Raw genomic sequence first — 24,621 nt, 5'->3', positions numbered from 1 at the left:
TCCCAGAAGTCCTTAGCAGTTTAATTCCAACAGATCCTATTTTGGATAACTATTCTACAGTGGGGTGAGGATGCTGGCGTTCTTCTGTGCTGTGGCAAGAGGCCAGCTGACTCCCTTGGACTGAATGCTTTGCATTTGTAGGCTAAAACTGGGGAAGATGAATCTTATACAGCTTGTAAGGCTTGCCTGGGAATGAAGACCCATTTCATCACCATTGTCCCAGCAGAGGGTTGTGCTAATGTCACTGCCCTGTCACTTGTATTTCACGGTAGTTCTGTTTTATGCTAACAGCAGGAAAGATTTGCTTCTCTTCAGGTAGACAGGGAAGCCTGTGGGAGATGGGTGTTTGCAGAGCAGGTAGTTCAGAGAAGCCTTCACAGCTGTTAATGTATTGGTTAAAACAGGCTTCCAGGGTGGAGAACCCTGTTAAACCAGGGAGAGGATGGTTTGTCTCTGTTGGCTGGGTGACATTTGTCGACTGAGTTTGAGTCTGTCACTGTGTATATTTTAAGAAATGTCAAAGGTCTTGAAGCAGCTCTTTGGTGCTGACATAAGCAAGCTGCATACTTTTAACTGAGAGCCCAATTAGGAATCCTCCATTTAAAGTTGAGGTCTTTCCTGGGCAGTGTGCACTCAATGAGCAGTTGTTGGGTGGGGTTCCATGTGCTGTGCCATGTGGGAAGTCTGGCTGGATCCCTCAGACAGACTCTTCCAGCCTGTACTTGGCCTCCTGGTGTCCCACCTACCGTGCCTGCTTCTCTGCCCAACTGAGGCTTCAGACTTGACATCTCTCACCTCCGTTTTGAAAAGCTCAAGTGTCCCTGGTTTATCCTCACAAGAGACCAGTGAAGCATTCTTCCTTGTTGGAGGTTGTTGTGCTGTTTGGTGGAAGAGCTCATGATGGAGATGTGATTCACTGGGGAAAGCTAGCTGATGTCTCTTCACATTTCCCCAGTCTGGCATGTTCCTCCTGTCTCTGGAAGGCTTTTGCACATTCACCCTCACTCTGGTCATTGTGTGTGTGTCAGCAGCTTTATCTTCACCCTGCCATGAATGCAAGGAAAAAGCTGTTTATTCTTCCCATTTGCAGATGGAAAAGTAAAGCAGAAGAGAGATTGGGCCACAGAAAACATCTTTAGCTGCTCTAAGCCTTAAGCTCTAATCTACGATCATCTTTGCACCTCTTTTTGTGGAATTTGAAAGTACGTGCACATCAGAAGGAAATCCTGAATTCCCCCAAAATGGTTTCCTAGCCCTGAACCAAAAGCAAACCTTTCCTGTTTGGGGTTTTCCTCTGTGGGGAATTCACAGTGGATGCTCTTTGGCTAACTATTCAAAACATCTTTGGGATTTCCTCTTTGGAAAGTTCCCATCTTCCCCTTTTGCAGTCTTGCAGGTCCAGTTCACTCCTGCAATTTGACTTCTGTCTTTTAAATTGCCTCTGAGACTGAATCTGTCGATGTGTCTGGTTAGTGCTCTCATTTCCAAGGTAACCTTATCTGATGAGAAAAGTCCCTGGTTCCCAAATTGTGCCATGAGGGAAACGTGGGCAAAGAAGAAAAATAAGAATTTGTTCTGCAATGACTGCTCTCTTCCTGCTTTCCCACACTTTGCTTATAGTCAACGAGCTCTTGGTCTAATTCCTGCTGCCTGACTTGCTCCACACCAATTTCAGGACAAACAAGAGATTGCTCTTTCACCTGCCTTTGATTTCCTGAAGATGCTGCCAGTGGAAGCAGGCTTTGAAAATCCTTTTCTCTCTTAGATGAGAAGGGTGGGGCCTCCTTCTGGCTACACATGAAATTCTTCAAAGCAGAAAGTATTATATCAGATGCAGCAGCAGAACAAATCCCATGTGATCAGAAAGCTGATCAACGGGATGCCTGCTTAATTGGGATGCTTGCCAGAGATGAGATTTGGAACAGCGTGCTTAATAGCTCAAAACAATGGCTTAGAGATTTTAAAGTGCATTTTCCCAGAAAAGCTACTGTATCAAAAAAAAAAAAAAAAAGCCACCAAAAAAACAACAAACCCCACAACGTAACCGAGCGCTTGACGTAGCCACTTTTCACTGTGCTTCCTGAAATGGCATTGAATATGTCTGTCTGTGAGCTTGCATCTAAACATTCGCTGCTAGATCTTCTTACACCTCCACTGACATCCAGCAAGAGCCTGTCTTCCTGTTGAACCAGGAGCCAGGACCCTGGTGGTGGCTGTTTAATGAAGGTGCTGCTTGGAAAAGAGTGTCCTGGATGGACTGTCAGCTGCATGCTGCTCGTGGAAGACTGCTAGGTGTGAGTTAACAGTTGCTCGTGCGAGCTTATTCCCGTGAAGTCTCTGGGAGCAATCTGATGTGGCTACTAATGGTCCGTGCAAAGCTGAGAATCACATGAGTGCTGGGTGCCCATGATGCGGTTTTAAACGGACTGCTTCGTACAGCACTTTAAAGTGAGTCAGGCAAGGCCACGTAGCAGAATGTTTGCTCAGCCTGGTATATTTGTTTGGGAGAGACCTTGGAGAAACCATATGGGTGCCAAGCAGGAAGGATCTAGTACAGTTTTGACTTTTGAAAGTCCAAATTCACCTTGACGGTTGACTTTGGTTGAGCTGTGCTGGAAGCCCTCTGGGCTGTTTTTCTGCCTGTCATGCTCTTTGTAGCCAGGACAAACTCAACAGCTCTGACTCACCCGTGCCGTTGAAGACAACACAGACTTTAGCCCAGCTCTATGTCTCCTTCTGAGTCGAGTAGGACCCTGCTGCCGTCCCTTGGTGCTGAGGAAGTAGTTAAAGCATGGGGTGACCAACTTGCTTGCCCAGTGAGCTTGGAAGAAGTGCTGGAGCAGATTTCAACAGGTGTTTTGGACATGCGTTTGTTTCATACAGCAAAAACCTGATCTATATCTCAGCCTCAAGTCAAAGGCACACTAGGAGTGAATAAACACGTAACCTGGTGCACCTGGGAGCTGGTGTCTGCCAAGAGACAATGCTGTGGGGTGTAAACTCCTGACTTGTACTCTGCAGCAAACCACAAGTGAGAGATCATTTAAGCTAGGAGTCTGTTTTTGTGGTCAGATTGGGGAAACAAGCATCTGTGGTGATAGGTAGCTGGATGCTTTGGCCAGTTGGGTTTAGTCCAGTGTGCTCAGCCTTCACGCTAGAGGGATGATTTTACAGCCAGGCTTAAGCAGTTGCATTGGAGGGGAACACAGGTTTTTGCTTTTTCTGAACAGCATCGGTTGTGTTTCCAGTATCAGGGTCTTCAGCCTTGTCAGTACAAGTTCTTTGTCTTCTACATTTCTATCACCAGACTGTAACAAAAACTTCTGCTTTTGCATGTGTGCTTTCCATGTATAGCTGCTTAGGAGCGACCTGTCTCTGTTTCTTCAGGCCATCAACACCTCTGTATTTTTACTGGATCTCTCATTTTCGAGCCTTCCCTTTTTAGGGTCTGAGGTAACTCAGAATCAACACTTCTCGGCTGAGACAGCACTTGTGTTTGACAAAACACCAGCTACTCCTCTGCCTTCCCCTTCACACCTGCTCTGTGTTTCTTCTTTGGCTTTAGCATGATTTCTGCTAGGCAAATTGAATGCAACTTCTAGTTTGTTAACAAAATCAGCTGTTCAGGTTCTGTCACCACTGCTGGTGACAAATACCCCTCCCTGGGACAGTCCCTTCTCTCTGGTCACACCTTGAAGCCAACAGCTCCTGTGCTCAGGATCTATGAAGAGCTTAAAGCTGTTAGAGCCCTGGGCAGCCCTCCCCCAAGATGTGTTCTCACAACAGCCATTTCAGCTTCTTTCTTTTTTTTATTCTTACAAGCATTTTAATACTCAGTAAACCAGTCTTGTGAGCTGTTACTGGTCTGAACCCCTCTGCTGCTGCACTGTAACCTGTTTCCCTCTGCTCAGGAGTTGCTGGTAGTGTCTGCATGTGCTATGGTTAATAAAAGGTAGTTTGCAAGGAGACCTGCACCTTTATTTCCTGAAACTGTGAGAGCTTTAAAGGGGGCAGCAGGGGTAAGTGTTGATACTTTCAATCCAGCTGTTTTGCCCTGGGGCGCAGCAGTGACTAAGCTGAGACTTTTATTTTTTTCTGTGCAGTCATAATATTTATCTATCAGGTCTCCTGGCTGGGTGCAATCACAAGAGGCGGATGGGAGGCATGTTGAGGAAAGCATTGCTTTTTGGAATAAAAATTACAGTTGGGTTCTGCTACAAGGAAGAAACTCATTCAAATTCCCTCAGGACAGACCTGGTGTGGGGGACCTGCACAGATGTAAAGGGAGGAGAGATTTGGCTGGCAGCATCTTTATTACTGGTACTGTTGCATGAGCCAGACTGGATTTCCCCATTCAAGACAGTCGGGGCTGGCAGTGAGCGCAGCCCATCTTTTCCCCTCATCAGCCGCAATAGAGAGCTCCCTGATGCCAGCTTACAAAGGAGCAGTTTTCAGTGCACTTGGCACACTTCAGACTTAAAAACCCCAGTGCTTCCAGGTTTAATGTTTTGAGTGAGATCTGCTCGTTCTCTGGCTGTGCATCCGCTGCAGATGCCTGAGTGGCTGCTCAGTGTCAGTTCCCTGCCCACGGGCAGGGTGTGGAGCAGAGCTGTCGCTTTCATTCAGCGGCACCAGGCAGACAGTTCAGGCGGGCAGAAGGAACAGTTATGAAACCTTGAGAACGCAGCAGCAGATGCCAGGGCCTGGAAATGGGTGAATGGCCACCAGCAGCAATAAAACCCCATCCTGCTCCTTCGTGCACCCCTCTGTATGTCTCCAGGATCATTGATAGATCATCAGTTGCTCTTTGTGGACATCCTTCCTCTGCTCTCTTCAACTCGGCTTCAGATTCCTCAGCTCTTGCTAGTTGTTCCCAGTAAGGAGAGGGGCTGTTTTTGAGGGAAGAGCCTTAGAGATGGGGACTGTGTTTCAAGGAGCAGGACCTGCCTCCCAGTTAGTCATGGTTTTAGTGGAGGGGCTGGTGTGTCATCTCTTCGCTAATGTTTCACGCCCTTTCCCACTGGTTTCTGGTGAATTCACTCAGTGTGAGGTGTTGCAGGCCCTCTTCCCTGGCTGCACAAATGCCCTGGCATTCTCCACTTGAGCAGTGGGAGGAACATCTCCCCTCCATCTCATAAACCAGCTAGGTTCTTGGGCTGACTCCTGCTTGTGTTCCAGCCCAGACAGGATCTGAAAGGATATTCTGAAAGGATCTCCTAAAATTTTGGAGCGAAGTCTGTCAGGGTGTCCAGGACTTCTGCGTGTATTGGGTGCATTGTGCAAGCCACGTGTAGCTGCAAGGCTTAGGCTACTATGCGTACGCCAAACGAGTGCTGACAATGTGTGTTGGGCATCAGCATAACCCTGTGCAGACTGGCCAGGTTGGAGAAGCTCCTTAAAACAGCATTTATGGTGTGAATAGTGGCAGTAGTTCAGCAGATATCACTGTAATAACGGGTGCTCATGCAAAATAAAAGTCTAACAATGTTCCCTTCTCACTAGGGTGTTCAGGGAGTCACAGTGTTTGAAGATCCTTCAAGAGCTTTTCTAGCAGCAAAAGGTGTAAAATGTCTGGGAGCCACAGAGAACTGAGAGAGAAGAAAATTATTTAATAAAGGGCTGTAGACTGTAGGATCTCTGGATTTAATGGTTCAAATCTCCCATCAGCTGAAGCGGGGCCTGACTTGGACTCAAAAGAAGGAAAATTGGAAATCCCTCCCGGAGAGGATTATTTGGTTCTGCTACACTTAAAGCACCCAGTGCTAGTGATTCAGGAGGCCTTGTCTCTTTGTTGTGGAGGAGAAAGAGGGACGTGTGCTAGCAGTGACTTGTCGTCCCCTTTTGTACCAGCTCAGGAGCTGCTTGCTGTCACTCTGACCTTAGGAAAGGGGCATCGTTAAGTTAAATACAGATTAGGACAGACTGGCTGGTGTTGCTGTGGGCTAGCTTCTTCCACACCATAACAGGCCAAATACTCCCTAGCTTACGAAAGTACTGGGATGAAGATGCTGTTGAGAAACACACTGTCCTTGTGTGATTTCTTTTAGAAACCCACAGGACTAGAGATGCAAAAGTAAAAGTAGGGAGGGGATGATGTGTGCGGCCAAAAGAATACCCCAGGTGATTTTGTAAGCACACTTGCATTTGTTGCTGGGCAGAGGTTTCAGCTACTGAGGATGGCATCATGTACGCCTGCAAATATGAACAGCTTTAACTGTAACCCAGAGTTCACAGTGGAGCAGGTGACAGAGGGGAAAAAAAACAGTTGCAAGTCACAGGTTCCTTTCTCTGGGGGTGCTCGAGCCCCTGCTATGGGAGAAGGAGTGCTGCCTTGCAGGCTCTGCTGTTCGGGGGCTTGGGGAGCAGGGGTTGGGGAGGGCGGCATTTTTCATCAGCTGGAGTTGGTTTCATTCTCAAACACACCTCGGATCCAGTGCTTTAAAGTCTCACAAACTCCCTGGCTATAGGGGCTATTTACAGACTTTAAACTGAGCACCTGCTTAGGAACTTTGTGTAATCTCACCTACGTGGCAGAACAGCAGTTCCTTTCCCAGACCAGCACTGCAGGAGCAGTTTAGGCCACTGGCACTGATGTTCTGCCGTGCTGACAGGGTCTGCTGGATGCGATTTAGGGATCAGGAGCAGTTGAGACCTTAATGGCTCCTTGTTCTGTTTTCCCATGGGGACATTGCTCCTCACAGCATAGCTGGGGTCCTGGACCTTGTGCTTGCCCACCTGGGCCATCTCATCTGGTGTGCTCTGTCCATGGCTCTTCTGAGCCCACAACCCACCTACTCTTGCCAGAGCTGTGAGGTCTGGCATATTGTAACACTAGTGAGTTTGGTGTCCTCTTGCTACCATTCACCTGGATCATAGGCTTGGGATACTCCTGCAAAATTGCTTTTGCCTGGAGGCTGTCAACAGTCAAATGAACCTCAGAGGTGCAGAATGCTAGACCTTCAAGTGTCCTGTAGCAGAGATGCCTCGCCTAACTCTAAACGATCCTGTTTGTCTACCTGAGCCACGGTAGCTGTGATAACGTGGAATTCAGTGCAGGCTGATAGTGAATTCAAACATGTAGCTAATGGAGTTGGGTATTTCTAGGTCCTGAAGCTACAGCATACCTTGAGGTCTCTGTACAGCATTACAGCGTACACATACAGAAGCAGAGACATTTATTTGGGAATGAGAAGTCTGTTTAATTTGGGCCTGCCATAATTGCTGGCATGAAATCTTTAATTGTGTTGTTAAACTATAGAGATCATTAATATGCTTTGATCTGGCAAATAAAGATGACTTGTGTTAGGCATGAGTCACAAATTGTGAGTCAGGAGAAACTCATGGATCACAAGAAAATCGCAATAAATTAATAGATTGGAGAGCACAGCATTTTGATATTGCTAATCAAATTGTGTGAAAGGATTGAAAGGCTGCAAAGCTTTGATGGGTACTCCAAGGCAGAGCTTTTTCACTCATGTTTTGTTTTTCCTCTTTCTGTACACAGACAACATTTCCTGTGACTCCATCGCTTGCAACAAGCCCCACGATGGCTTTTAGTCCCTACCTGAGTCATGTTTCTCCTGGGATGGGCTTGGTTCCTGCAGAGCTTTTACCAAATACTCCTGTCCTGGTTTCCGGAAATCCTACTGTTACAGTACCAGGAGGCTCTGCTGGGCAGAAACTGATGCGTACGGATAAACTGGAGGTATTTGGACGTCCGATCGGATATTGCTGATGGGAGTGAACAGGGCATGTGGGTCCAACTTGTTGCTCTCTGCTAGGATGACACCGTGCAAAGTTTAATTTGAGCTTTCCTAACACAGAGCTACTGCTCACTGCTTGAGCAGACTCTCCTGCAGGGCCTGATCCCAAATCCTTGGAAGGCACTGGAAATGTGGTAACACTCTGCCAGTTTTGCTGGGTGATAGGGCAGGGCCAGGATTGTTGTTTCCTGTGTGTGATCTGCCACACTTAAAAAATGTGAGTGGGTGGTCTGCCGTTGAATGAGAGATGTTTTGGAAGTAACAGACACTTCCCTTGTTGTCAGAGGGCCTTACTGAGCTTTTACAGAAAGCTTTAAGCATTATGCTGTTGGGAATGCTGGGTATGAGGCATTGGAAAGACATCTCCTCTCCCCCCACGCTTGGCTGGGCATGCTGGCACTTAGCATTCGAGGAGTTGTAAACTTCTTTCAAACCCTAAGCAGAGGCTCTGCAGGAGATAATGGCTGAAGACCTGAATTCAGGGGCCCCTGCAGGTGTAAATTATAACACAGGAAGGTAGCGGAGAAGGGTGTAATTTCAAAACACATTGTTTTGTGTTATGTACTTGATATTGCCTTGCTGAATGCTTCCGCTCTCATATGACGTTTTGCCTTTCCCCACGCTCAGTGTGATAGTGCACTGGTACGTGATCTACGCCACAAGCTATAGTCCTCAACAATTTCTCTTAGTTCCTTGGACCAGGAAACATTGCAGTTCTGTTTTTTGAAGCCTTTTTCTCTGCCTTTGATGTTTCAATGCTCGTAACTTACAAGGATCCACCAGATCTTTGTAAAGCTAGGAGTTTTGATAACACCTTACAAACACTTGCAGTGTAACTAAATTCACTGTCATGCAACCCCAGGTTCAGAATTTTATTGTGGAGGGCAGTGAGACTACTTACGTGAAAGAAGCTCCTCGTGTTTAAGAAAAAGTGCATGTTGCAGCATGCAACATTTAGAATTGGATATCCTGACTGAGAGTATGGTCCATAACAAATACATAATGCAACTGAGACGCAAATGGCAGAGTTGTTAGCATTTAAGCTTTAGAGGCAGGGGGAGGAATCCTGAGCTTCAAAAGTTTTGGCACAATGGTAATAACTTCCTGGGGTCACTTTCTGTTCTGCAGAAATTCTGTACTTTGCTTGCATTTGGTAATTTGCCTTAGTAACTCTGCGGTTTTTTTCATGCCCTGAACCAGCTGTGAGTAGCACCAGCTGCCCCTGTTGCTGTTTGTACTAGCCAAGATGAGCATGGATTTAGAATATACTGGTAGTTAATGTTGCCAACTGAACTGATATTCTGTGTTGAAAATACTGAATGAGGAGTAACTTCCTGTTCTGCTCAACAATGTGACTTTCTTTTAAGGTTTGTCGAGAGTTTCAGCGTGGAAATTGCACACGTGGTGAGAATGATTGCCGCTATGCTCACCCTATAGATATTGCAATGATAGACACAAATGAAAATACTGTTACAGTTTGCATGGATTACATCAAAGGTCGATGCTCTAGGGAGAAATGCAAGTACTTTCATCCCCCTGCACACCTGCAAGCCAAAATCAAGGCAGCTCAACACCAGGTGAACCAGACAGCTGCAGCTGCGATGGTAAGTAGAGCTCTTACCGAGCTGTATTTCCATTGCTAAGAGATTTCGTTTGTGTCATACGTGTCATTTGTGGACAAGTATAGAGTGCTTTGTAAATGGCTGACTAGAATGCCGAGAGCATGTGCAGTCTGAATCATATCTCTTCATCCTTTCTCTGTGCTCACCGTAGCATGAAGCCCTCAGTGGCACAGTACATCTCAACGGTGATTTTCTGACATGACATCACGAGGTGACATGAACACAAGTACAGCAGCACCTGGAACCATCACCTACCCTGGCTAAGTCATAGGTGTCAGTTTAGCTTCCTCAGTACACAATGAAAGCAAAGACTGCCCATCCCATAATACACCTTTTGCAGGGAGATCTTAGCCTGTTGAAGTCAGTAGCAAAATTTGCACTGACTTAAAAGCAAGCAAGGTATCAGTTGTTCAGGCTTAGGAAACTTGTGCCTGGTACCTTTGTCAAGGCTCAGTAAAAGGCCAAGGTGCAAACCAAGAGTAATTTCCTGGCCTGTTTGATACTTTGAACCTGGTAGGGATGGTCCTGCCTGCATTTTAATTTGAATTGTGATTCTAATACCTACAATTCTGAAAATGAGTCAAGGAAGGCTTACCAGCTCAAATACCTCATTGAAGTAAATGTTTGCCATTCAGTTCAATAGCAACTGTTTATTCCAGAGATGAGAGAGCTGGGACAGTCAGCCTGGGGATCTTACCCATGTGTATAAATTCCTGATAGGGGAAGTAGGAAGGTGGATGCACTCTTCTCTCTGGTACCCAGTGGAAGGACAAGAGGGAATTGGCACAAAATTATATATAAGAAAATCCATTTAAACATAAGTCAAAACTTATTTACCATGAAGGGTGATCAAACACTGCAACAGGTTGCTCCATCCTTGGAGATACTCAGAACTTTCCTGGGCGCGGTTCTGAGAAAGCTGCTGTAGCTGACCCTACTTTGAGCAGGGTGTTGGACTAGGTCATCTCCAGAGGCACCTTCAAACCTCACCCATTCCATCATTTTTTTTATTTTATAACGCATGCTGTAAAGGTCTTTGCCTCCTTTTTGATATATAAGTAAGGGTACTGAGATTTTTCTAGATGTGTTTTTTTTTAAAAGGCAATGAAAGAAATTGCATTTCATTCATGGTGAAATGTAATACAAAACTGGGAGGATTCTAGAAATTAAACAGCTGCCCTCCTTGTAGCATTGGTATTACCTGGAATGTAATTTGAAGAATCAGTTTGTACCGCAATATTTATTTGACCTGCAAAATTTATTTATTAGATTTCTTTCTCTTTTTATTATTGTTGAAACAACAGCCCAGGTCTGTTGAAAAAGAACCTTCTGAAACGAAACTCTTGTGTTTTTTACAATTGAATCTTTACTTTTTCACTAATTATCTAGGACACTGCTGCTTAACCAAAGCCAGTGCATGTTTTATTCATGCTGCTGGCTTCTCTTAAAAATGTAATTAACCTTATTTGTATGCTGCTAACTAGGATCTTTAAAATATTTATTGATGGCTTGTTGCATCACCCCTGCTACCAAAACAGCTTACATTATTCATTGACTTTTCAAGGTTTTATGCATTTACTGTACCTGTTGAAGGTACTTTAATAAAGGGAAGAATGGTGCCCAGTTTTATTGGATCAAAAAGCATATGCCAGACAAACGTGTGTACCTTCTAAAGTAGATTTGGAACGACTTCAAATCTAAATTCTGAAGGTATTTCTGAGGAACCCAATCCTGCAGTCACTTGACAAGCACAAGTAGTAGCTTTCCTCCTGCTTGGCAGACGGCAGTGCAGCACAGTCAGGTGCAGTGGGTCAAGCTCAGTCCCCAGTTCAGCATGTGCTTGAGCCTCCCATCTTTACTGGTGGTCCTTCCCTTGCCACCAGTGCTCCTCCTGACCTCCGTGAGGTGTGTAGCTGCAGAATGAGGGCTCAAAGCCTGGTGCAAGTCCACTTGTAGGCGCTAATCCCTGAAGGCTCCTGTCCTGCTGTGCCAGCTGCAGTGAAGATTCTCTAAAGCACATGTCCTGTGATGACATTAGTTTTAAAATTTACCAGGTTAAAATAGCTGACTAGCTGCTGGGCCAAGTAATTACTCAGCCACCACACGTTGTGCATGCCTCGTCTTTTTAATATATTGTATAATGCATTCTTTTTTTTTTTTCCTCTCTTCGCATCCCCAAAATGTTGCTCTCTGTTGACACACCTCTGCTTGCTGTTTTTGTTACTGTGCTTGACCCCCCTCCCCGGCCCATTGCCATCATGTGCTCGCTGCCTGCTAATTAAGACTCAGCCAGCTGTCAGATCACTGAAGCGACCGCTCGAGGCAACCTTTGACCTGGTACTTGGACCTTTCACCTTCTCGCTTAGCACGTAACCATCTTAGTCTGCATGAAAGCCTTCTGCGCTTGGTCTGTTGTGTTAGTGCCTGGGGAGACTGCCCATCCCAGCCAGAAATGTTGCAGTGTGCGTTCAGACATGCCAGTCCTGTGCCCCACACACCATCCATTAACTGTCTGAGCTTTGCCTCCTGGATGAAACCTGGATGTGTTCTGGAGGCAGTGAATAATCTTTGGGGGAGGCGACTCTGGGTTTTGAAGTGTTTTTCCAAACAGTGGCAGCTTTGGAGTCATGATGTGATTTTTCTGTGAGAGTTTAACTCATTAGGCCTGAAGTGTGCTGGATGTGCCAGAGGACTGGGCAGTGCAGGCCAGATCCATCAGATTTCTGTGGTGTGCCTAGCAGCTCAGCCTCGCCTGGCAGTGCCTGACTGTTACTCCCTGCAGAAGGGTGTTCTGTGCAATAGGCACAAATCGCATTTAGGAGGGAGATAGCTAAGCAGCGCTCTCAGAGATCTGTGCTGGTAACTGAAGCAGATGCAGTGCAGGACTTTGGTCATGTGTTCAGTGAATGGGGAGATGGCTGCTCTGCAGCTGGCTCTCACTCTGGTTCCTCCCCCTGTACCTCAGTGTCCCCAGCAAAGGGATCTCGTTTTGGGTGTCTTTTACGTCAGTCTTGGGCACAGGATCTGCTCCTCAGGCTTCTGTCTGCAAGCTCTCTTCATATAAGCTAACTTCAGTTACTTTGTGAGTCTCAAATGTGGTTTACCTGTTTTTCCTGACACTCAGAGCAAGGCAAAAGCCAGCCTCCCAGTCTGCTGTCAGTCCTAGCTCCGCAGAAGACAACTCCTTCTCATTCACCCCAAGTAATGAGGGCTCCAGTACATCCTAAAAAAACCCCAACTCCTGTCACTCAGCTGTAGTGGGGAAAGGGAAGAGTGGACAAAGAGGAGCCCTGAAACCTTCAAGCTGGTGTTGCTCCTTGTTCCCAGAGCTAAGAAGCAAAGACTGGTCCACTCCCCTTCCCCTCTGGAGGCTTGGGTTTGGCCTTTTTTAAGTAGTCAAGAAACTTCCTTATCAGATTTTTAAGCATCAGCAGTAGGAAACTTTGCTAGGGACCCGCTTCCGCCAGCAGTTGTGGAATTGTGCTGTAAATGGTATAACATCCTCTCACTCCCCACCACTCGTGGCTGGCACAGATGCAGTCCCAAAGCGAGTGACAGTGACCTGCATGGTGCCTCGCTGCCCTCTCAAAATGCCACCTCTGAGGAGATGCAATTTAGCAGAGAATTGGAAGGCCCTTCAGCTCCCCTGCCCTCTTGACCTTCCCTGCTGAACAAAACCCCATCAGATAAGTTATTTTTAATAGTCTTCCTGCTCTCAAACATCTAAAGGTTTGCAACCATGTTGTTGGAATATGTTGCCTCTTCTGAACCCTTTGGGAAGGCTATACTAGAGAAGGATTCACAGTAGTGATAAGAGCATGTATAATCTTCATAGGGAACTGCTCAGATTGCTTCTTCTGCTTGCCAGGGAATGGATGCTACCTTTGCCCTCTCTCAGATCATTTTGTATTTGTTGTGCATTGGACTGAAGCAGCAAGCCAGATGCACACCCAGCTTCTCTTTGCTAAGTGCAAAGGGGTGAAGCTGTGATCTGCTTGCAGGAGATAATGATCAGAGGGGAACTTTGCGATGCAATTAAATCGTTTGTTGCAAAGATTTAATCCAGTTCTCGTCTTGCAAAAAATATTAAGAGAGGGCTGTTAACCAGCATGTGGGAAATTTTGACTTTGGCATGCAGTGTGTTTTTATCTGTCAGTCATACTGAAGGATTGCTTTCCATGCCATGTAGAGAAGTGGCACAGACCTCTTTGTTCAGATGCACATGTCCCAGCAAGAATGTGGCTTTCCCAGCCTGAAAATGGGAATTCAGCATTTTTTAAATGGAAAAATGTGGCATTTTTTGTAGTGGGAATTGTTCATTGGGATCAGTATGTGCTATTACAAGGATTGAACTGAATTAAGTCTATGTTGATTACCCATGTGTGCACACAAACACACGTGCTAAAAAGAAAGTCAGGAAAACTTACTGTTGAAGGCTACTTCTACGTCTTTGATGGTCAGAGCTTGTCCATAGGGAAATCACAAGCAGCAGGATGAAATGAACTCACCAAGTAAGTTATTTGCTACAGAGGTTTAGTCTTGTTTCTGTTCTGCAGTGGAGAAGCACCTGCTGCAGGATTGGGTATGGTCAAAATGTGATGAGGACTCTCCCATTGCCAGAAACATATTGAGATGGGCTTCTGGCTCCTGTGCCTACAGACCCTACATGGCAGAGCTGGCCTTCCAGCTGCACAACAACTGCTACAGTGTGCTTGTTTCTTTAGAAGACTCTGGAAATGTTGCATTTATTTGGGCTTTTCCACCCAGCTGCTGTTCAGCGTTTCCCGAAGGTGCTGTTCAGGGAGCAGTAGTGGGACTGCCAGAGCTCCTTTCTCTCCCTTGTTCCCAAGGGGCTGGAGCAGAGTAAGGAGGAAGGGTGATGTTAGACAATGTGGTGGTCTCTTGGACCTTAGTGTCCTTGTGGCTGGTGTTTATATGCTCCCTCTGACTGCAGTGCTGGGCTCTGGAATTGTCCTGTGTGTAAAGAGCCAGAACAGCACAGCAAGGCCTCAAAGCCATCCGCTGTTCTGCTTTTGGCACTGCCGTTATGGACAATGGGCTTTTTGGGGTGGTGACAGCCTTTGGCCAAGAAGCAAGGAGTCAGAAGTCCATTATGTCTGGCACAGTTGCTTTGCTATAATTAGTAATTTTGTTTCTGAGACAGATTTTGGAAGTGTCTGAAAAAGAATGCTTTGCAGTGAGGCACAGTAAGGAGCATGAATTTAAGCGGCAAGTCACTGTAAATCTGTAAAACACCTTTGATGGCAGTGGAGCTACTCCAGTCTCTACAAGTTGCAGATGTGTCCTGTGCCTGGAGGAGCATTCATGTAGCCATCCTTAAACAGATGAGATGTAGATACAGTCAGATTTAACATTGATATCAATGAAGGCTCCCCTGGAAATGGAAACTCTTAGATCTTTACCTAAAAGATCTCATCCTAGAATACAGATCTTAAGCAAAAGATTTTGGTATCTGTGTCTGAGAATGTTGTCCCGTGTTTGACTGCTGTCTTTTGGTACTAGCCAGGAGAAATCTGGGAAGATTAAGTCCTAATGCTGGCATTGAATGCCTGCTGGCATTAGCAGAGGATGTGTGCATGTCTGAGAGCAGTTTTGCAAATGTAATTTCTTCTTCTAATTTTCTTTCTTTTTTTTTTTTTAAATATTAAAACCACCACGTGAATAACAATAGGATGGAGTAATGTTTTGCCTGGAAGTATCTTGCTTAACATTTCTCAGATGAGCAGTCTCCTATAGCAAATTAAATCTAAAGTGAAACCTGTTTCTAGATGGTGACAAACTTGCAAGCTTTCACTTATTTTCTGTTGTATGTTGATATTCGTAACACCTTAAAATCTCTTTACTTGTGTCCTCTCTTCCGAGCACTGTGTTTGTAGCCTTAACCCATCATTACCTAAACCTCCTCTATTACTTGTCCTTCACTGTCACCTATTAAAAAAATAGGAGTGATAACCCTATTTTTCAGCCATTGCTTTGCTGTGTGATATAGACTAACACAACTAGGCAGAAATGACCTGATTCTGCATGAATTCCACGTGCGCAAATCTCATTGACGTCAATAGGAGTGTTACGTGCAAAAGGACTGCAGGGCATAATTAAAAAGGACCCTTTTCTATCACAGTATGGAGAGAAAAATGTGGTTTCTACTTGAGTACAATGAAAAGCTGTAAATTATTAGAAACATTCCTGTCTCCTAAGAACCTGACACACTACTTTGCTGTTGAGACATGCTTGGGTGAATGATGAGTAACTCACTGAGAAAAGTTCCTGAGTTGAGTTAATGGTTTTTACCAAGTCTGCTCATGAAACAGGTTTGACAGGCTGGAAGAAGCTCAGTGGTGTGATAGAACAAAAAGACAGGATTTGCCTGATAGCAGGGCCCACCCAAATCTTCTTTTAACAACAGATTTGTCAATGGCTTTTTCCACTGTTAATAATGAGCAAGCAATGTTTAACTGCTGGAGGCCTTCTAAAAATTGGGAGCAAGTCCAAATCTGCTGGTGGTGAGCTGTGCCACTGGTGCGGGCGGTGGAGAATCAGGCCTCTTCTTGGTCATGTTGCATTTTCCTATGAACTTAGTGTTATGCCTGTAATTGGCAACAGCTCCTGCTTTATTACTTGGACACATGGGTCAGCTGCACGCTTCCATCCTTCCACACATACATGTAGGCAGGTGTTGAAACACGCAGAGGCAAGCTTCCCTTTTTACTTCCACAGCATTTATTGTTATGCTAATCTTCTTGGTTTTAAATAGTCATCTACTATAGGTCTCTTAGCTGGTATTTTTTTTAAATGCTTGTTGCCTGCAACTGCTCTTGGTAGTGTCCTGTCCAGGTGATCACCTCTCCCCTTCCTTCTCCTCATGTTTTTTTTTCCCTGTGCCCAAGTCAGTCCTGCTGAAAAGTTCCCTTAGAATCCCTCCTCCTTCTCAACTCTACCCCTTCTCCTGGTGCATCTACTAACTGCTTTTCTAGTGAAGTTGTGGTTTCACCTATTACTTCTACTGTGATTTAGCTGCTCTTCTCTTTCCCATCTCCCTAAGTTGACCCAGTTGCAGGTGATTTGCGGCCATGACCCTCCCATTATTTATTGCATGCTTGATCTACATCTGGGTCCCTTTTTTTATTCCACTTGTCTTTAATGACTCCCTTATCCACAGGCCCTGCCGCCTGGTGCACTTCAACCTTTACCAAAGAGGCCAGCACTTGAAAAAAACAATGGTGCCACCACAGTCTTTAACCCAAGCGTTTTCCACTACCAACAGGCTCTAGCCAACATGCAGTTGCAACAGCCTACATTCATCCCTACAGGTAAGTGTCTCCTTGCTTAGCCCAGCATCATAGTTGTGTTTTTTATGACCTAGGCATTGAGCTAATGAGCAGATTTCTAAGAGTCCTTAGCAAAAGAATATTGGTGTGTAGTTTCATGTTAAAAATGTATGAAAAGTTAACATTTGTTGTTTGAATTTTTTTTCCTTCACTACTACAATTCAGAGCTTTTCACTTGTAAAAATCCCTTCTTAGTCTTTTTTGTTTGGTTTTGGGTCTTTTTAAGCAGTCGAACTAAGAAAAATTATCTGCATGTTTCTTGAATTCATACTTTCTGTTCCTCCTCCTTATGGTTCAACTGGTTAATCCCAAATTAATTCTTTGACTCTTGCGTAGCACTCATGGACTCATGTTAAAATGTCTTGTGGACTTCTATGCCTGCTTGCTTGAAGCTGCAGGTATCTTTCTGAGCTCCTATCTCAGTGACCTACTTATTCCAGCAGCCATGATGTTTATAGAGGGAACAGTTTGTCTTTAGTAAATACAAATTACATAATCCTCTTTAAAGGCATATATTTCCCTCTTGCTTGTCTTTTGACCAGTACGATAGCCTAAGCTTTTTAAAAGCAATTTAACTCCCAGCTTTTGTTGTTCCTTTAAGGTCTCAGACTAAAATTGGAAGGTGCAGTTCAGTAATTCACGTAGGACTGGAAATAGTGACATGGCAGATGTGACTGCTGACGAGCCAATTAAACTCTGTTCGCTGCAGGCAAATGAAAAACAAAACCTGCTTAGAGTAGTAAGTCTTATAAGTGGCTGAATTAGGAATATTCCAGAGTTGATAGCTGGGGTTTTAGTATCATTATTATCATTGCAGAGCATCATAAAAAAACCAAACACCCGCTGCTTTTAATCTTTAATGCTGTATTCACTTGCCAGATGACATCTACAAAAACAAATAGACACACAGTGGACCTGCACCTTGGCCTTGCCATTCCTTTGAGTCAGGGGAAAAGCTTTAGAGGCAGTCCTGTACTGAGACCAGACTTTGTCTCAGATGTGAGCACAGGTCCAGAGAAAAGAGATCTAAACTCTATGCTCATGTGTCTTACCTATTCTGAGAGCACTTGGAGACACTCGGAACTCAGCAGCTGCCAAGATGTTCTTCCAGAGAAGCAGAGTCTTGTCTGGAGAGACACAGAGGTGGAGCAGCCTCCCCACACTGTGTGCTCAGTAAAGTGCTTTTGGAGGGTATGGGCTGAGCTGACCTTACTGCACTCTTCTAGGTGCCAAGCAAAATGCTTCAGGAAACACTGACACCTCCGAGAACGCCAAATCTCCGAGCTGGCTACACACTCCTCTTCCTTGAGGTTGCAGTTGCCAAAGCTGACATAAGGATGCACATTTCTGATGCAAGCACTGTAAATTAGCTTTTACCCAGCACTCTGACTATGCTTTGTGCCCTGTCTCATGGCAATGAAATTACATGCAGGGCTGATGCGTAACAGGTCTATTTGCTGGCACCTGCTCTCGTCTGAGGACATTAATGCTGGGCAGAGCAGCAAATTTCCAGTCAGAGGACAGATCTCTGATGAATTTACTTTACGCATCCCCATTTTCCCATATGCATCAGACTGCAGATCTGGTCTCAGCCTTTGGAAAGCGAAACAGGGAAGTGGCACATGGCAGCTCACACCGTGGGGATGGGAATCCAGCTGTTGCTTTCCTTAGTTTTGTCCTGTTCAGTTATTGAGAGATCAGCATCATGGGTTGCCATGGGGGAAAGTCAAGATGTCTTTTGGAAATAGCATCATCACTACAATTGTTTCAAGTCCAGAAAACACCTGCCACTTTCAGCTTAAACTAGAGACTTTGAATCCTGGTCCCTGCTTGCAGGAGTAAATTGCTTTTGGAAAGTCGATTTTAACATGAGTGCAACGTTCCTCTAAGGGCAATTTTATTTCTGCTGACGCAATCCGAAAGAAATCAGCATAATAACAAAAAAAAAAAAAAAAACAAGCAATCCTGATTTCTAGGATATATTGTGTAATGTAATACCAGGGTGTGAGAAGAAAGATGTTCTCTTCTACCCAAGAATTCAAGAATTAATTTGGTTTGCTATGATCTCTTAAAACTGAGTTTAAACTATTTACGTAGCAATATGCAGAATCTGTTTGCATGTGCTTAAATACTGAATGCTGCAGAGAGAATACCTGCTTTTTAGTTAAAGTGATTTCTAACACTGAAGCTTCACTAATGAAATATCCCTTTTGTTCATCTTTCCACGCTTCAATGCATGGTGTGCAGGGTCAGTTCTGTGCATGACACCCACTGCAAGCGTTGGTAGGTTTTTCTACACAAACTTCTCAACTTTTCCTAATCTAAAAGAGACAGCAAGTTAGTATGCATCAGTGAGAACCTGGGTGGCTGAGTGGTGTGACTGTCTATCCGCTGTCTTCTTTGAGGCTTAAATGGTTGTATCCCTTTTAATTTCTGTGCAGTGCAGTGTTTTGTGTGACTAATAAGAGAATTCAAGGTGATGCGTTCCCACCTCTATTTAGTTTTGCTGCAGAGACAAAAATTTGTCACGTTAATGTCTTTACAACCCATTTAAGTCATTCAACAAAAGGAAATAGCAATGCGAGAATCCTGTTGGTTTAATTTTTTGTGTCAGACATCAGGTGCATTAGAGTTTGGATTTTCGGTTTTCCTTCTGAGAACATTTTAGGAGTCTGGATTAATAAACGCACTAAGGAGGGACACATTTGGGGTCAGCCCTTCTGCCAGAGCAGGGCACTGCTTGTACAGCAAGAGAAGCAGGGCTTAAGCTGTGAACCGACTGAAGATGCATCTCTAGTGGAGTGTCAGCTGTGCAGGTACAAGGAACCTAGGGAGATACCGCTGCTGGCGCACCTGGGATACAGTGAGGCGACAGGACTGAGTACATGCTCGCTGCTGCTGCAGGGATCCAGTACCTTCAGGCTCAGAGTCTAGGTCTTAACTGGGAACCTGTGCAGGTCTTTGGGCACAGCAGGGTGAAAGCTGAGCTTTCATCCTCCAACCAAGGTTATACAAGACTGACAGCATCCAGGTGTATGCCTGCTTCAGCCAGAGGGAGAGAGGCGGGAGCAGGAGCTTTCGGGGAGCAGGTCTGAAAGCTTTGGCAAGAATGGCTAAGCATTCTGCTCTCAAACCTCCCCATCCCTATAGCACAGGGAGGACACACTGCTTGCATGACGGGGAGCTGAGCCCTTCAAACACATACCTGCCTGTAGAAAACCCCAACCCCCACACGCTCCAGCATCCTGTGGCTGGAGTGTGCCCAGCCTGCAGGCACACACGCTCCCGGGGCCAGCCCTATCTGTGGAGGGGAAGGCAAGTCTGCTTCCCCGCTGCATGTTTGCAGGGACAGCTGGGTCTTTCCACGGGCTCGCTGGCCCCGCAAACCCCCGCTGCACTTGGGGAGTGCCTGTGTGTGCCCCAGAGCATCCCTTCCAGCACTGTGCTCTGTGGGACGCGCAGCTTCAGGAGGCTGCCAAGCTCCCTGCTGCCGTGTTGTCCTTTCGGTTGCTCTTTCTGCAAATTGCAGCTGTTCAGATGCATTCGTGTATTTCTGCCTCTTGGCCCCCTCCCCTCTCTACCCCTCCCACCCCGCAAGAGGGGAGTTTTGCCAAATGCTGTAGAATTAGGGTGGAAAGAAAGCATGCGAGCTCGGGCTGCCAGACGCTCGTTTGCAGTGCCTCCAGCTCTGTCCTGTGCCGAAACATTATTCCCACTAGAGAGAGGTGAGAAAATCCAGTGAAAGGGCCACAGCGGCCACTACAAAGTGCATCATGTACCTCTGGTTGCTGGCGGGGACAGGGTGGGGAGGGAAGGGGACAAGCTTTTCCAGGTGGGTGGGAGGGTGCGCTTGCCAAAATGTCCCCACCCAAAGGAACGTGCACTGGCTGTGTCTAACTCCCCATGGGTGTGAGCTGACGTGGGCTTTTGCTAGCACACCCACCCTCTCCCCCCTTTGGAAATTTGGCCCTCGGAGTCTAATACATCATTGTTCTGCTTATAAATGTACTAAGTGTTGAGAATGTTTTGGTTTTTTCCTTAATTATAATTGTAATTGGCTTTTCCCCTTCTCTCTTGTTTATTTTTTTTCCCAACGCTGTCTTGCTTTGCACTGTGATTGCATGCTGCGCCCCGATGTGTCCTTCATGACGATGTCACATGGCTTGTTGCTGTGATTCCTGCCACGCCCCCAAATCCACCACATGTTGCCATGGTTACATTATATATAAAAAAAAAATACAAAAAACAAACCAAAAAAATATACGCTCCACCCTCCCGTATGTCGCTTCCATGGTTCCCTTCCGAAAGTGCCCATGATGCACGGTGCTACGCCCACCACTGTGTCTGCAGCAACAACTCCTGCCACCAGCGTCCCCTTCGCTGCAACAGCTACCGCCAATCAGGTTTGGCCCTTTCAATGGCTTTCTTTCACGTGTTCAGATCTCGAGGACCAGGCGAGGGCCGGATCCTGTGCGGGGCCAAGCGCCTTCCCGACCTGCTTGGCTCGGCGCAGGCTCAGGCGTGCAGAGGCAGCGTGTGTGTGTGCGCGCGCGCGTGTGTGTGTCTGGGGATCAGTGAGGGGGCACCGGCCGGTCCTGCCGTGTGCGGGATGGGCGGTGAGCCCGGTCGGAGCGTAGGGATGGGCGATTGGCAGGGTGCAGACGCTTCTCCAAAAGCAGCCCCCCCCCGCCCCAACCCTCAAAAACCAGGCTGTAAAACTCCTCCTGACCACATTGTTGTGCCAGACCTGCAGCACTTCTGCTTTCAGTCTCAAGTAGAAATACCACTCCAGCTCCAAGCATCCTTCCCTGTGGTATTTTGACATGTCCTCTCCTGGCTGGAAAGTGGAAGTGAAAACACAAAGTGACCTCCCCCCCAACCTTGCAACATTGGACTAAAAACAACAAAAAAAACCCCACCCAAAAATGAACCAAAAATCAGGGGCAAGGCTGTGAAGTCTGAAGCTTATTTCCATCAATAGCGTGTCACCCATCCCTACAGAAATGACTCTGGATGTGCAGTACGTGCCAATGTAGCACTGCCATAAGTGTACAGGATTTCATGCATGTCTGCCGAGCCATAATTCTCTCCAAAACTTTCCTCTGAAAATACTAGTTGTGATGGCTGCTTCTGCACCAGTCCTGAACTGTATATGCACAACCTGTCCTAGTGATGCTTCCTGATAATTTGGTGTACCACAACTTTTCCCAGTTAGATCAGAGACGTTTCAAATACTTTATTTTTTTTTAATTTCCCCCCTCCCCCAATACTAATTTTAGCATTTTTATTTGTCATGCTCTCAGGTTTAGAGATATTGCAAAGAAGATGGGGAGTCACTGTGTTCTGTAGGAGGCTGTTAGCCGTGCCGAATGTCAGTAATACCTCAGGAGACATCCTCTAGTCTTTTGCTAGCATGAGGTCATGAGTCTTTCAGTAGAAGTTTTGCCTGCATAAGTTATAAGCAATGTTTTACTGCTCGCAGTATAGATTGCTAGTCTTTTTCTGTGCTTTGTTGTTATTTTGAGGTAGAGCAGGTCTTACTCATACATGTATTGATCATAAGAAGAAAGCAGAAATTCCTGTGCAGTGTTGCTCTGTGGCTGTATGAGTCCTGTTTCAGCCAGATAGTTTCAAGGCATTTCTGTCTTACTTGTAGTCTACGGAGTTAAAATCCCAGTACAATCACTACGTACTCCACGAGGCATCAGTAGCGATGCAGCTGTGTTGTACTTAATGTGTGACAAAATAAAGACATCTTGGGAATTGGATCCTGTTTTATAAGACACTGATGTACTTACTAACCTGATACTGAAGACAGAATGAGCAGATTGATCTCAAGACAATGTTTTAATGTGCTGTGTTCTTTGTCTTTTTTTGCTGTAGATATCCCAGTTATCAGTAGATGAACTGAGTAGCAGCATGTTTGTTTCACAGATGTAGAAGTTCCCAGTAGAACAGTAAGTTCCTTTTCGGTATTTCTGTTTATGGTGGATTGCTTTGTTCAAGGACACTGTGTGACCCAAAAGGGGGGCTGCCTCAGGCTGAGGGACCGAGCCTGTGGGATCCCAGTGGCTTCACGCTTTGCCAACTCAACAGGAGTTCAGCAGCTGCAGCACAGATACAGACCAGCCTTATGGCTTGTAACAAGCCATATTTACTTTCATCTAAAAAATCTGGTTTATAATGTTCATAGCCTCCCATCTTGCATCCCCCTGAGTCTGGGCTGTGTTTACAGGTTACTCTTGCTCTGCACGGCTCCCAGCTGCCTGCAGGTGCCTCAGGGATTTGCACTTTTGATGGCAGAGACTGCTCTGGTAATGAGTCAGCTGAAAAGGTGTAATTTCTCTTTTGCTGTTAGTGGCATATTTCTTCTCTGGGGGTAAGCAGGGCTGGGTTCACATGAGCTGCTGTGCACCTGCAAGGCTGCCTTGGGCTGAGTGGAGATCTGATGTTCAGCTGCAGTGGGGGCCTGGCTTATGGTGGGTTTCTTCAGAAGTCCTTGTCTGTGTTCAAGACCACGACGAATGTCACGAGCAACCTATCCTTCACCCTAATTGCAGATCTTGGGCTTCCCTAGCCTTCTAGGTTTCCCTGATTGGGAACAATGGAGGAGTTTGTCCTTTGACTTCCAGTGTATTATTTCACAGCCATAGCAGCAGTGCGATTTTTTCCACAGCTTTGATTTCTGAGTGTTAGCTGATGTTCACAAGAGAAAATCCCTTGAGGGTTTCAGTTCATCGCTGCATTTTTTTCACCCCAAGAGAGTAAAGAGCAGTTCAGCCAATTCAACAAGAGGTCACTCGATTTTCCCAATGCAGGCCATTTAGTATACACAGACATGCAACCCATTCTTCTTTAGGTCACATATTACAGGCAAGTTCTTAAATGCTGGTAATGAATTTGGCAAGCAATTCTGTAATTATATCCTTAGCAGTCAACAGAAGTTATTCATATTGGTGGAGGCCCTTAATCTCTGCTGACCTAAATATACTACTGTATGTATAAATGGCCCCCTAACCGTGGCCACAGACCCCTGTTAGTCTCGCTGTGAACAGTGAACTATCCCCATTAGTGAAAATGTTGTGTGTTACCCAGCATATTGTTCCCCAAACAACAGACAGACGTGACACCTGACATGTTAACCCGTTTCCATAACACATGCAAAACAGTCTGTTCCACTCGATAAGGAGATTATTTGCATGGAAAGAGCCTCAGTCTTGAACTCTTTGAGATTGTTTTCAGTGTTTATTTCGGGAAACTTCTTTTTTTCTCACCTCTTTTCTCTTTTTTATGTGTGTCCTTAAACTCACACTGTTAATAGGTAGTGATTTCAGACTAGGCAAGGAACTTCCATGGGATACATTTTTGTAGCAAGTAGGGAACATGGTGCAGTCTCTCCGAATAAAGTATCGGCCATGCTTTTAAGGACCATGAAAAACCTCTGCTTGAAAGAAGTAGGGTCAACATATTGAATTTTATGGGATTTCCTGGGGATCAAGCTACTGGGCATGGAGAGGGCCTGGGTCAGACATGGAGCCTGTTCTTCACGAGGGCACTGTGAGCGCACATCAGCCACCGGTGTACCACTTGGCCTCTTTACACCTTGCAGCTGCAGGACGGAAACCACCTTCAGAATCTGGTAGAAAAGAGCATTGTCCCTCAGCGTCCCCAGTGCTTGCAGACCCACCAGTGACCATTTCCATGCAGCAGCATATGTGTTTTGATCCTTTTCCTCAGCTGTTATTACGTATGTCCATGCATAAACTAAAGGCCAGCAAATCTCTCGAGGACACATCATTTCATGCTACTGGCTGAGCATGCGAAATGGTGCTTGTTCTCAAGTGTTTTGCCAGACAAGGTCCCTGGTTGGCACTGGGTAGTGCCGAG

The 24,621-nt window shown here is 45.8% G+C and overlaps 1 protein-coding gene across 9 annotated transcripts in view; it reads left to right on the top strand.

Moving 5' to 3' along the window:
- MBNL3 (muscleblind like splicing regulator 3) overlaps positions 1-24,621 on the top strand; it is an 89,211-nt gene that overhangs the window by 56,556 nt on the left and 8,034 nt on the right. For 4 of the 9 annotated variants that reach the window (XM_069867632.1, XM_069867629.1, XM_069867630.1 and 1 more), the window contains exons 4-9: positions 7,505-7,705; positions 9,131-9,367; positions 16,566-16,716; positions 18,982-19,017; positions 21,043-21,137; positions 22,618-22,691. In XM_069867632.1, the coding sequence (XP_069723733.1) occupies positions 7,505-7,705; positions 9,131-9,367; positions 16,566-16,716; positions 18,982-19,017; positions 21,043-21,137; positions 22,618-22,674 (777 nt within the window). In that variant the 3' untranslated portion in view covers positions 22,675-22,691. The remainder of the gene's footprint in view (positions 1-7,504; positions 7,706-9,130; positions 9,368-16,565; positions 16,717-18,981; positions 19,018-21,042; positions 21,138-22,617; positions 22,692-24,621) is intronic. The other 5 variants (XR_011338369.1, XR_011338368.1, XR_011338371.1 and 2 more) reach the window with 3 other exon arrangements.

Source organism: Phaenicophaeus curvirostris, chromosome 13 (assembly GCF_032191515.1).
Source record: "Phaenicophaeus curvirostris isolate KB17595 chromosome 13, BPBGC_Pcur_1.0, whole genome shotgun sequence".
NCBI classification, from domain to species: domain Eukaryota; kingdom Metazoa; phylum Chordata; class Aves; order Cuculiformes; family Cuculidae; genus Phaenicophaeus; species Phaenicophaeus curvirostris.
The sequence above is the reverse complement of the archived record's forward strand: the minus strand, read 5'-3'. Positions and strand labels throughout refer to the sequence as shown.